The 13,274-nt window shown below is 35.0% G+C and overlaps 1 protein-coding gene across 1 annotated transcript in view; it reads right to left on the bottom strand.

Moving 5' to 3' along the window:
- Window positions 1-13,274, bottom strand: part of PMS1 (PMS1 homolog 1, mismatch repair system component) — a gene marked incomplete at its 3' end in the record, with an annotated part of 67,308 nt that overhangs the window by 44,773 nt on the left and 9,261 nt on the right. Inside the window, exon 3 of the mRNA XM_084240998.1 lies at window positions 10,355-10,457. Within this exon, the coding sequence (XP_084097124.1) occupies window positions 10,355-10,457 (103 nt within the window). The remainder of the gene's footprint in view (window positions 1-10,354; window positions 10,458-13,274) is intronic.

The raw sequence follows: 13,274 nt of genomic DNA, 5'->3' as shown, positions 1-13,274 counted from the left end.
TAGTAAAGCTCCCAAGAATCCAGGACAAGGAAAAAATAATGAAGCTGACAAGAGGGAAGAAACAGATAACATTCAAAGGAAAACCAATCAGGCTGACATCAGACTTCTCTGAAGAAACACTATGGGCAAGGAGAGAGTGGAGGGACATAGTCAACAGACTCCAAGAAAACAGATGCCAACCAAGAATACTCTATCCCACAAAGTTCTCCTTCCTCTATGAAGAAAGAATAAGGACCTTCCCAGACAAACAGAAACTCTGGAATTTCATTACTACTAAACCCCCACTCCAAAAAATACTACAAGGAATCCTAAAGCCAGAACCTCAGAGGGACGAATAACAACGAAAGAAGGCCAAAAAAAAAGTTATTAAAAGAATAAATAAATGAAATCAAAGGCAAGACAAACACAATGGCAAATACAAATGCTAACATATCAATATTAACTCTAAATGTAAATGGACTAAACTCTTCAATAAAAAGACACAGAGTTGCAGGCTGGATTAAGAAACAAAACCCAACCTTTTGCTGTCTCCAGGAAACACATTTAGCTACAAAAGATAAAAATAGGCTCAAAGTTAAAGGATGGAAAACAATCCTACAAGCAAATGGACCAAAAAAGAAAGCAGGAACAGCTATACTTATATCAGATAAAACAGACTTCAAACTCAAAAAAATAAAAAGAGAGCCCAATGGTCACTACATTATGATCAAGGGGCCAATACTTCAAGAAGAAATAACACTCATTAACATATACTCACCTAACGAATGAGCACCAAAATATATCAGACAACTGTTGTCCTCTCTGAAAACAGACATCAGAGAAAACACATACGTAGTGGGAGACTTCAACACACCACTATCAACAATGGATAGATCAACAAGACAAAAAAATAAGTAAAGAAACTAAAGCTCTAAATAAGGACCTAGAGCATTTGGGCTTAACAGACATCTATAGAACACTAAACCCCAAAAAAACAGAGTACACATTTTTCTCAAGTGCACACGGATCATTCTCCAGGATCGATCACATACTGGGGCACAAGACAAACATCCACAGATAAACCAAGATTGAAATCATATCAATCATCTTTTCTGACCATGAAGGCATCAAACTAGAAATAAACCATAAAAAGAAGGCATGGAACTTTCCTACCTCATGGAGATTAAAAACCACACTACTGGAAGACCACTGGACTATGAGGAGATCAAAGAAGAAATTAAAAAATTCTTTGAATTGAACGACAAGGAGGACACCAATATCCTAAATGTATGGGATGCAGCAAAAGCAGTAATAAGAGGAAAATATATAGCAATAGAAGCTCACATCAAGAAACAAGAAAGAACGCAAAGAAACAACCTAATCTCGAAGCTCAAAGATCTAGAAAAAGAACAACAAAAAAACCCCAAAACCAGTAGAAGAAAAGAAATAATAAAAAACCAAAGCAGAAATAAATGAAATTGAAACTAAAAAAACAATCCAAAAAATTAATGAAACCAAGAGCTGGTTCTTTGAAAAAATAAATAAAATAGACAAACCCCTAGCCAGGCTCACAAAGGAAAAAAGGGAGAAAGCACAAATAAACAGGATCACAAATGAAAGAGGAGAAATCACAACAAACACAGCAGAAATCAAAAGAATAATCAGTAACTACTATGAACAGTTGTATGGAAACAAGTTCAACAATCTAGAGGAGATGGACAAATTCCTACAACTCTACAATCATCCAAAGCTAGATAAAGAAGAAATAGAACACCTAAACAGACCAATTACAATTAGCGAAATTGAAATGGTAATCAAAAACCTCCCCAAAAACAAAAGCCCAGGACCTGATGGATTTCCAAATGAATTCTACCAAACATTCAGAGATGAATTAGTGCCTACCCTTCACAAACTCTTTCAAAAAATTGAGAAGGAAGGGACAATACCAAACACATTCTATGAAGCCAACATTACACTAATACCAAAATCGAACAAGGAGAACACAAAAAAGGAAAACTACAGGCCAATCTCCCTAATGAACACTGATGCAAAAATCCTCAATAAAATTTTAGCTATCAGAATCCAACAATGTATCCATAAGATAATTCACCACGACCAAGTAGGATTCATTCCAGGGACACAAGGATGGTTCAACATCCGAAAATCAATCAACGTTATCCAACACATCAACAAAACGAAACATAAAAACCATATGATAATATCAATAGATGCTGAGAAAGCTTTTGACAAAGTGCAACACGCATTCATGATAAAAGCCCTTGAAATTCTTGGGATACAAGGAACATACCTCAACATCATAAAGGCCATCTATGACAAGCCAACAGCCAGTATCATTCTCAATGGTGAAAAGCTGAAAGCAATTCCATTAAGATCTGGAACAAGACAAGGATGTCCACTCTCACCACTGCTCTTCAATATAATACTGGAAGTCCTAGCCAGAGCAATAAGACAAGAGAAAGACATCCAAGGAATCCAAACAGGAAAAGAAGAAGTCAAACTATCACTATTTGCAGATGATATGATAATATACATAGAGAACCCCAAAAACTCCACAGAAAAACTAATTCAACTCATCAATCAGTTCAGTAAAGTGGCAGGATACAAAATCAACACGCAAAAGTCAGTAGCCTTCCTATACACAAACAATAAATCTGAAGAAGAAGAAATCAAAAAAACCATCCCTTTTATTATTAAAACAAAAAAAATCAAATATTTGGGAATAAATCTAACAAAAGAGGTAAAGGACCTATACAAAGAAAACTATAAAACACTGTTAAGAGAAATAGAAGAAGACACAAAGAAATGGAAAGACATCCCCTGCTCATGGATTGGAAGAATAAACATTATTAAAATGGCCATCCTACCAAAAGCAATATACCGATTCAATGCTATTCCAATCAAAATTTCAATGTCATTCTTCAAAGAAATAGAACAATTATTGATGAAATTCATATGGAATCACAAAAAACCCCGAATAGCCAAAGCTCTCCTGAAAAAAAAAGAAGGGAATGGAGGCATTACACTCCCAGACTTCAAACTATACTACAAAGCCATAATCATCAAAACTGCATGGTATTGGAACAAGAACAGACATACAGACCAATGGAATCGAATAGAAAATCCAGAAATAAACCCACAGATTTATGGTCAACTAATCTTTGACAAAGGAGCAAAGAATATGCATTGGAGCAAAGAAAGTTTGTTCAATAAATGGTGTTGGGAAAACTGGGTCGCTACATGCAAAAGAATGAAGCTTGACCACTACCTCACACCATACACAAAAATCAACTCAAAATGGATTAAAGAACTAGACATAAGACCTGAAACCATAAAATATATAGAAGGAAATATAGGCGAAACACTACGTGATTTGCACATCAAAGACATCTTTACAGACACATCACCCAAAGCAGTGATAGTGAAGGCAAAGATAAACAGCTGGGACTACATCAAATTAAAGAGCTTCTGCACAGCAAAAGAGACAATAACAAAAACAAAGAGAAACCCCACCAACTGGGAGAACATTTTTGCACACAACACTAATGATAAAGGACTGATCACAAAAATCTGCAAAGAGCTGATGAGACTCAACAACAACAAAGAAAATAATCCAGTCAAAAAATGGGCAGAAGAGCTAAAAAGAAACTTCTCTGAAGAGGAAATGCAAATGGCCAACAGGCATATGAAAAAATGTTCAACATCACTTGTCATCAGGGAAATGCAAATCAAAACTACCATGAGATACCATCTTACACCAGTGAGAATGGCACATATTAAAAAAACTAGCAACAACAAATGCTGGCGAGGGTGTGGAGAAAAAGGAACTCTTCTGCACTGTTGGTGGGAGTGCAAACTGGTCCAACCACTATGGAGAGCTGTGTGGAGATTTCTGGACCTACTAAACATAGAGCTTCCATATGATCCAGCAATTCCACTCCTAGGTATTTACCCAAAGGACACAGAAACATCAATTCCAAAGAACACCTGCACCCCTATGTTTATAGCAGCACTGTTTACAATAGCTAAGCTTTGGAAACAACCCAAATGCCCAAAAATAGATGACTGGATCAAGAAGATGTGGTACATATATACCATGGAATATTACTCAGCATTTAAAAAAGATAAACACATGCAATTTGCAGCAACATGGATGGCGCTGGAAGGGATCATGCTCAGCGAAATAAGCCAAAAAGAAAAAGAAAAATACCGGATGGTCTCACTCATAGCAGGAATCTAGAAAACTTAAATAAGGGACCAGGAAAATGAATAACTATAAGAAAGTGAAAATCAAAATCAACAAAAAACTATGAACCAGAGACACTTTTAGGGGGGCGGGGGCGGGAGGGGAGGGATTGGGGTCAGAATGGGGGGGCTGCAATTGTATGGGGAATATAACAATAAAATTTATAAAAAAAAAAAAAGAATTAAAAAAAAAAAGAAATTAATTTGTAACTGAAAAAAAAAAAAAAAAAGAACAGACATACAGACCAATGGAATCGAATAGAAAATCTAGAAATAAACCCACAGCTTTATGGTCAACTAATCTTTGACAAAGGAGCAAAGACTATGCATTGGAGCAAAGAAAGTTTGTTCAATAAATGGTGCTGGGAAAACTGGGTCGCTACATGCAAAAGAATGAAGCTTGACCACTACCTCACACCATACACAAAAATCAACTCAAAATGGATTAAAGAACTAGACATAAGACCTGAAACCATAAAATATATAGAAGGAAATATAGGCAAAACACTACGTAATTTGCACATCAAAGACATCTTTATAGACACATCACCCAAAGCAGTGATAGTGAAGGCAAAGATAAACAGCTGGGACTACATCAAATTAAAGAGCTTCTGCACAGCAAAAGAGACAATAACAAAAACAAAGAGAAACCCCACCAACTGGGAGAACATTTTTGCACACAACACTAATGATAAAGGACTGATCACAAAAATCTGCAAAGAGCTGATGAGACTCAGCAACAACAAAGAAAATAACCCAGTCAAAAAATGGGCAGAAGAGCTAAAAAGAAACTTCTCTGAAGAGGAAATTCAAATGGCCCACAGGCATATGAAAAAAATGTTCAACATCACTTGTAATCAGGGAAATGCAAATCAAAATTACCATGAGATACCATCTCACACCAGTGAGAATGGCACATATTAAAAAAACTAGCAACAACAAATGTTGGCGAGGGTGTGGAGAAAAAGGAACTCTTCTGCACTGCTGGTGGGAGTGCAAACTGGTCCAACCACTATGGAGAGCTGTGTGGAGATTTCTGGACCTACTAAACATAGAGCTTCCATATGATCCAGCAATTCCATTCCTAGGTCTTTACCCAAAGGACACAGAAACATCCATTCCAAAGAACATCTGCACCCCTATGTTTATAGCAGCACTATTTACAATAGCTAAGCTTTGGAAACAGCCCAAATGCCCAAAAATAGATGACTGGATCAAGAAGATGTGGTACATATATACCATGGAATATTACTCAGCATTCACAAAAGATAAACACATGCAATTTGCAGCAACATGGATGGCGCTGGAAGGGATCATGCTCAGCGAAATAAGCCAAAAAGAAAAAGAAAAATACCGGATGGTCTCACTCATAGCGAATCTAGAAAACTTAAATAAGGGATCAGGAAAATGAATAACTATAAGAAAGTGAAAATCAAAATCAACAAAAAACTATGAACCAGAGACACTTTTTGGGGGGTGAGGGGCGGGAGGGGAGGGATTGGCGTCAGAATGGGGGGGCTGCAATTGTATGGGGAATAAAAAATAAAATTTATTATTAAAAAAAAACTTAATAATGGAAAACTCTGTTGATTCAAATGAAATGTAGATCCTAAAAAAAAAAAAAGACCAAGTAACCTTGGCTAATAGCGAGGCGGCCCTAGTATACTATCATATTTTACAAGAGAACTGCTCAGCTAACTTTAGCACAATCTACAAACACCAGAGTTAAACTGTAACCCTATAATATGCTCCCTGTTATATTTTTATATGACCCTATGTTATGCCATTTATAAAGGCAGCTATTTATATTCTTAATGTAAAGAGGTGTGGCTACTGGAATATATCAAATCTTTCTTAAGCTACTTGATGAATAAAGTCCCAATCTCAATATGAAAAAAGAACATGATGCTCTACTCTAATAACATGATAGGGAAAGAAAATACCCTGACTAGAGTACTTCAAATATACTACTTTTGATATCTGAGAAATTCCTAAGGCAGAGTAGTAGGAGGTGTTAAAAAAAATGTGTCTAGGAGGGTAAATCAATTTAGAAGGCTTAATACTGATTACAGAGGATATAAGGAATAGAAGTGATGACAGAAAAAAAACATGACTAAAACAATTAAGTCAGAGTTCTTGGCAAAAGAATTTAAGAGCTGGAGACTTAGTTTTACATCTTAATTTTTAAAATATCTTAAAATAGAAGTGAACAGAAGGTAAGGGTAATTTAAAACGACATACTATCATTTTAAATGGTTAAATTAATCCATAAGATTTTTTTCTCCACCCATAAAAGCCAGAAATGGAAACTCCAGTAAACTATTTTTAAACATTTTAAAATATGTGTTTTAAAGGGGTAACAAATTTTCCAGTGCCTAAAATAATTTTAAGTTGTCCCTGCACCTATAGTTACACTATCTACAGGTATTACACTATCAGATGATAAAAAGAGAAACTGCTAAGCAAGGATGTTCACACTACAGCAGAAATTAATCTACAAGAACCTTAAATGCACAGGTATTAATTAGGATGGTTGAACTGTAGTTTTATCTTACATAGAAAATATTTAAATGGAAGCTGAATGACAGCTGGTAGTGAAATGTGAGTCTGTGATTCACTCACTGAAAAACCATCAGCACTAAGGCAATATACATGTAAAGGGCTTTTGAAAGTGTCTGTGGAGTTTTATGTCCCCTTAGAGCAATCTGAAACAAACGGTTTGATTTTTTGTTTTACCAACCAATCAACTTTTTTTAGGAGAAAAAAGTGAGTAATGAAAGGTAATTACTAGTTTTAGAATTACTGACCTTCTAACTATGTTGTTGAAAATAAGGTGCACTGACTGCTGTAGAAATTCCTTTATATGCCTACATGCTATCACTCACTGAAAGGAGACTTACGTCAGCAAGAAAAGAAAAACCAGCAAATGGGCAATGATCAGTAAGATTCCACATTTAAGGATTGCTATGTCATGATTCCCATGGAGATGAATACAGAAAAACACGAGAAGTATGAGTGCTGCAAAGTCCTTGGCCATTCAGAGTAGACTACTACTAAGATGAAAATAAATGTTTAAGTTTTATAAGGTGACTAGATCACTTCAAAGTTCTCAACTGAACAGCCACTCAAATCTCTCTTAATGGTTTCCTAATTTGAGCTCTTAAGATCTGAGGTCACTATCAAAAAGGCCATCCTACCAAAAGCAATCTACAGATTCAATGTTATTCCAATTAAAATTTCAATGTCATTCTTCAAAGAAACAGAGCAAATACTGATGTAATTCATGTGGAGCTACCAAAACCCCCGAATAGCCAAAACCCTCCTGTAAAAAAAAAAAAAGGGAATGGAAGCATCACTCGCCCAGATTTCAAACTATACTACAAAGCCATAATAATCAGAACTGCATGGTATTGAAACCAGAACAGATACATGGACCAATGGAACTGAATGAAAATCCAGAAAGAAACCCACAGATCTATGGTCAACTAATCTTTGACAAAGGGGCAAAGAATATGCAATGGAGCAAAGAAAGTTTGTTCAATAAATGGTGCTGGGAAAACTGGGTCGCTACATGCAAAAGAATGAAGCTTGACTACTACCTCACACCATGCATAAAAACCAACTCAAAATGGATTAAAGAACTAGACATAAGACCTGAAACCATTAAATATATAGAAGGAAATATAGGCGAAACACTACATGACACGCACCTCAAAGACATCTTTACAGACGCATCATCCAAAGAAGTGATAGTGAAGGCAAAGATAAACAGCTGGGACTACATCAAATTAAAGAGCTTCTGCACAGCAAAAGAGACAATAACGAAAACAAAGAGAAACCCCATGGACTGGGAGAAAATTTTTGCACCCAACACTAATGTTGAAGGGCTGATCACAAAAATCTACAAAGAGCTGATGAGACTCAACAAAAACAAGGAAAATAATACAGTCAAAAAATGGGCAAAAGAGCTAAAAAGAAACTTCTCCAAAGAGTAAATATAAATGGCCACCAGGCATATGAAAAAATGTTCAACGTCACTTGCAATCAGGGAAATGCAAAACAAAATTACCATGAGATACCATCTCGCACCAGTGAGAATGACACATATTAAAAAAACTAGCGACAACAAATGTTGGTGAGGATGTGGAGAGACAGGAACTCTCCTGCACTGCTGGTGGGAGTGCAAACTGGTCCAACCACTATGGAAAGCCGTGTGGAGATTCCTCAACCTACTAAAGATAAAGCTTCCATATGATCCAGCAATTGCACTCCTAGGTATTTACCCAAAGGACACAGAAACATTAATTCCAAAGAGTACCTGCACCCCTATGTTTATAGCAGCACAATTTACGATAGCTAAGCTTTGGAAACAACCCAAATGCCCAAAAATAGATGACTGGATCAAGAAGATGTGGTACATATACACAATGGAATATTACTCAGCATTTAAAAAAGATAAACACATGCAATTTGCAGCAACATGGGTGGAGCTGGAAGGGATCATACTCAGCGAAATAAGCCAGAAAGAAAAAGAAAAATACCGGATGGTCTCACTCATAACAGGAATCTAGAAAACCTAAATAAGGGACCAGAAAAAAGAATAACTGTAAGAAGACAAAAATCAAAATCCACAAACAACTATGAACCAGAGACACACTTTGGGGAGGGGCGGGGAAAGGAGGGATTGGGGTCAAAATCAGGGGGTTGCAATTGTATGGGGAATATAAAAATAAAATTTAAAAAAAAAAAAAAAGATTTGAAGTCAAGCATTTCTGGACAGGAACTATATTAAAAACCAACTTTTATCTGTCCTAACCTTCAACATACAAAAAAATAAGAATCACAATCTATTATTTTTAATTAAAATATATACAATATGGGCCTCCCCTGGTGGTGCAGCTGTTGAGCGCTGGGCTGCGAAGCTTCCTGCAGCATTTGCAGTGCCGGTTCGATTCCCGGCCACCAGCAAGGGTCCCACATGGAGCGACAGATCTCTTCTGGCGCGCCCGCTGCTCCCCTCAGCAGTGTATTTCATCAGTCTGCCTGTTCTGTTCTGTTCCCCGCTCTGGCTCTGGTGAATTTCCTCACCCTCCTGTGCTTCTGACTGTACCCAGTGCTTGTATAGATAAATAAATAAATCTTTAAAAAAAAAATATGTACAATATTATGTACATCAAATTAAATAGTACTAGACTGAGTTTATTTTCATTAATGAGAAAAAAGTGTTAGTGTGTTTTTTAGGAGCTCCTATTAATTCAAAATATTAATTCTTTTTTGTACAAAAAGTAATCAGTAATTTTAAGATCCATAAAATGAAAGAATGAGAGAATTTGATATCAATATTGAGATACCAAAAAATTACATTTCAATGAAGAAAGACAACTCAATTGAAAAACAAAAATCTAGCAATTTAACCTTAAAACTAAAGGGAAGAAACCTTAGAAATAGGGGAACTTAAATGAGTCAATTATAAAGTAATAAAATTACACATGTATAAAATACTAAAAAATAAATTACAAAAGCAACAATAATTAAAAATACTAAAAAATAAATTACAAAAGCAACAATAATTAATACATTTATTTGCTTTACCTAACACAGAAAAGAAGGAAGTAGGTGAGGATATTAAATGAAACAGTATTTTCAATGGGTTGAAAGCTGTTGAAACTGAATGATATTCTCTTGTGCATATCTGAAGTTTTCTACAAGTAAACACTTTAAAATTATTTATTTAATGATAACATCTTGATATTATGGTTTATTGCCATGATTGCCAAATCAGTAATGTTTTGGGCATTTCAATAAAATGTTATCCTTCATAAATAAGACATTAGTATTTTAACAGTAGCCAAAAAATTGCTCTTACAGTTCTTAATAGAAGAGTAATCTACATTGTTGTCCAAAGTCTTTCACACAGTTCTTCTTTGAGAACAACTTCAAGTATTTAAGAGATTGGTGGCTAATGTGAAGATTGACTGTTTATTTGAAAGTTAACTAGCTTTTATCAGGACTAAGACTAAAACAGAGGATTCAAATGTAAGGAGCAGTAATTTTTTTTTTTTAAATGATTAAGATAAAAAAGGCAAAGAATACTACAAAGCTACTCTCTTACCTTGACTAAGATGTGAAGGTTTTTGAGAAATTATGTGGCCACTGCCATCTAAAGCATACTGGGTGCTAAAATTATCTGCAGCCGTCCTTGTTGTAATAAAAACCTAGAATATGAAAAAAAAAAAACTTCATGACTTCAAATATTATAGAAGGTTCATTATCAAATTAGATTTAAAATAATTACCATATATTTACTTAAGATTGATAAGAGTTTTATTTGGTAATTTCTTATGATTACTTCTCTTACAATATTCTTCAGAGTTATACTAATAAACAACAGGCTAGCTTATGTTGTTGTGCTTCAAATTACTGATCTTCATCTTGAGTAAACTATTTTAAAACACTCACACATAAATCAGCATGCCTGAAATGGCCATGTGTATTATATGAACTATACCTATAAAATGAAATACTTTATCTGTATTAGGGAAACCTGTTTTTTAACAGACTATTGCCATAAACTGGTTGGAAAAGTGAATAATCCTTTTGTAAAATGATCATTCCCTCAATATTTTATATTCTGTGTAAAACTGCACTTCTGTATTTTAAGTTAATGGCTCAAAACAGTAAGAAAATACAGATCATACACATTTATAGGCAATTTTTTCTTCACTGTGCTTTGAACTCATTTAATTATAAATTTTTAATTGATTAAAATATTTTTAACAAAAGGGAGTACAAAAAAGAATTTTATTTGGCATGAAAATATTTCCTAAGATGTTACACTGAAATGTAAATTTAAGAATGTCTCTACTCTCTTGAGAAATCCTTACCCTCAGCTTTTGTTTTATCTACCTCATGAGATTAGTAGGAGAGTGTATCAACAGTAAACCATGTCACTGTCAGGAAATACCAGAGGTGGAGAGTGGAGATGCTGGCAAGGAAAGCAGGGAGGATTCAGGAAAGGAGAGCTTCTTCACATTTTGGTGAGCTGTGATGACCCATCCTTGGACTCAAGAGTTAACTTTCTTAAAATAAATCTATATAATTTACAAAGAAGTCAGAAAGATCCATCTCTACTGCCACAGCTTCTCTGGGTCAAGCCGAATTTACATTTGATAGTTCTGTTGCTATCCCAACCTGCAGATTTACTACAGACAATGTGGCTTTAGAGAACATTGTGTGCCAGGAAACACCAGAGCCACCACACAATAAATATGTTTTCTATAGCTCATGGTATTATTATCTGAGCAATGTCTACAAAATCCTCACTAGGGGCATTGCCTCAAACTCTTATTTCTGTGATAAAAGTTCCCCCAAAAATCTGTATCTAAAACAGACAAATATATGAATGACTCTCTGAATACTCTTACATGACTGATCTACTTCTTCCAAAAATACAATCCATGATTCAAAAGTCGTGTAATTTAAAAAGCTTTCCTAATAACTAATCTTAATTTTCCCTGCTACATTCAACTCTACTGTGTGTCCAATAGTGATTTCCTCTGTTTGTTCAAATCAAAGAGGAAAGAAATTGCTAGAGATTTACCTTTTTTCCTGTCTCTAATTTAATTATTCCATGATTGTCCCTTTAAAAACAATTCTACATTTAACCAACCACTTCTCCAAAATGCCAAGGTCAACTGAATTCTATTTCTATTCTCCAAAGAGCCAGCCACCTGACCTAAAGTTGGTGTCACTGAGCAAAGGCAGCCCTGGAACTCTGAGTTCTAGTACTAGCTCTGCCAGTGGCTTGCTAGATGGTCCTGAATAAATGATTACAGTATCATCTTTAAGGGGAGGGTGATGATAAGATGAAGATGATGCTAATACTTTATAAGGTTACATGGGCTTTTGCTTTAACTACTTCAGAGCATTTTATGGATATTAACTTGTTCATCCTTTAAACACATTAGTGAGTAGTAAATATACTCCATCCTAGAGAAATAATGTGAAGTGCTGAAAAGTAAAATAGGATCTTACTGGTCATAATGTAATAGTTATGTCAAAGTGAAAAATAGAACACAATATTGCTTTCCAACATTAAATGTTTTAAAATTAGGCTGTGTAGGGTACGATGAAAATTTATTTAGATGGAAATTCTTTGTAAAAGACAGTGAAGAATAACATACATATGCATGTTTCACAAATTCATGAAATACAGTGTGTTCCTCAGAGGAGGGAATTGTATTTCAAGAGTTCATTTCATCATATGACCCTGTGTCCTGGACAGGAAACCTTTTTTTGGACCAGGCACAGGTTCAGAATGTGTTAGCTGTGCAGCAGTAACTCCACTATCAGAAGCATCTTTAATATTACAAATTATTACTGGTGCTTCTTACTATAGACATTGAGGAACTGTGACAGTAAATGGATCTAGTGGTGTCAAGGGAAGAAACAAAGAAATGTATGTAAAGAATTTTAAAACAAGTCTATTTTAGAAGGAAATGTTTTATAAATCCTTAGAGGACCCTAGAGGTTATACTAACTACCTATCAGTTATTAAAAATTGACTCTCTGGTACAGTTTCTTAGTTTAAAGAAATTATAGTACTAACAAAGTTAAAATTACTGAAAAGAATCCAAACTTTCTGTAAGTATGATTTTCTTCAATGTTTTAGATAAAAAGTAAATTAAAGACAGGATATAGGCTGGTAATTCATTCAAATCCTCTAAAAAATTCTTTTAAGATAACTACATTAAAGTTTTGGTTTTGTTTGCTTATTGGCAGATTTTTGGAAGAATATTTTGGCAGAGAAATATGAATTTAAAAACTAAGAAAAACGGTACATGTAATTCAGCTGAAATATAGTAGTTTGCCTGAGTGATGGATAGGTCTTTCTCCTCCGGCTTAACATATGTCTGCCTGCCTGTGCACAGTTATGCACTAATATAAGCGCTCTGACTTCAGAACCTTCTCCCTGAACATCGCTGTGGGAGAAAAGCAACAGGGAAGTCTTGGCCCTAGCTTTCCTCTTTTAA

The sequence above is a fragment of the Talpa europaea genome (assembly GCF_964194135.1).
Source record: "Talpa europaea genome assembly, chromosome: 1".
Classification (NCBI taxonomy): domain Eukaryota; kingdom Metazoa; phylum Chordata; class Mammalia; order Eulipotyphla; family Talpidae; genus Talpa; species Talpa europaea.
This window is presented reverse-complemented; position numbering and strand designations above follow the sequence as displayed.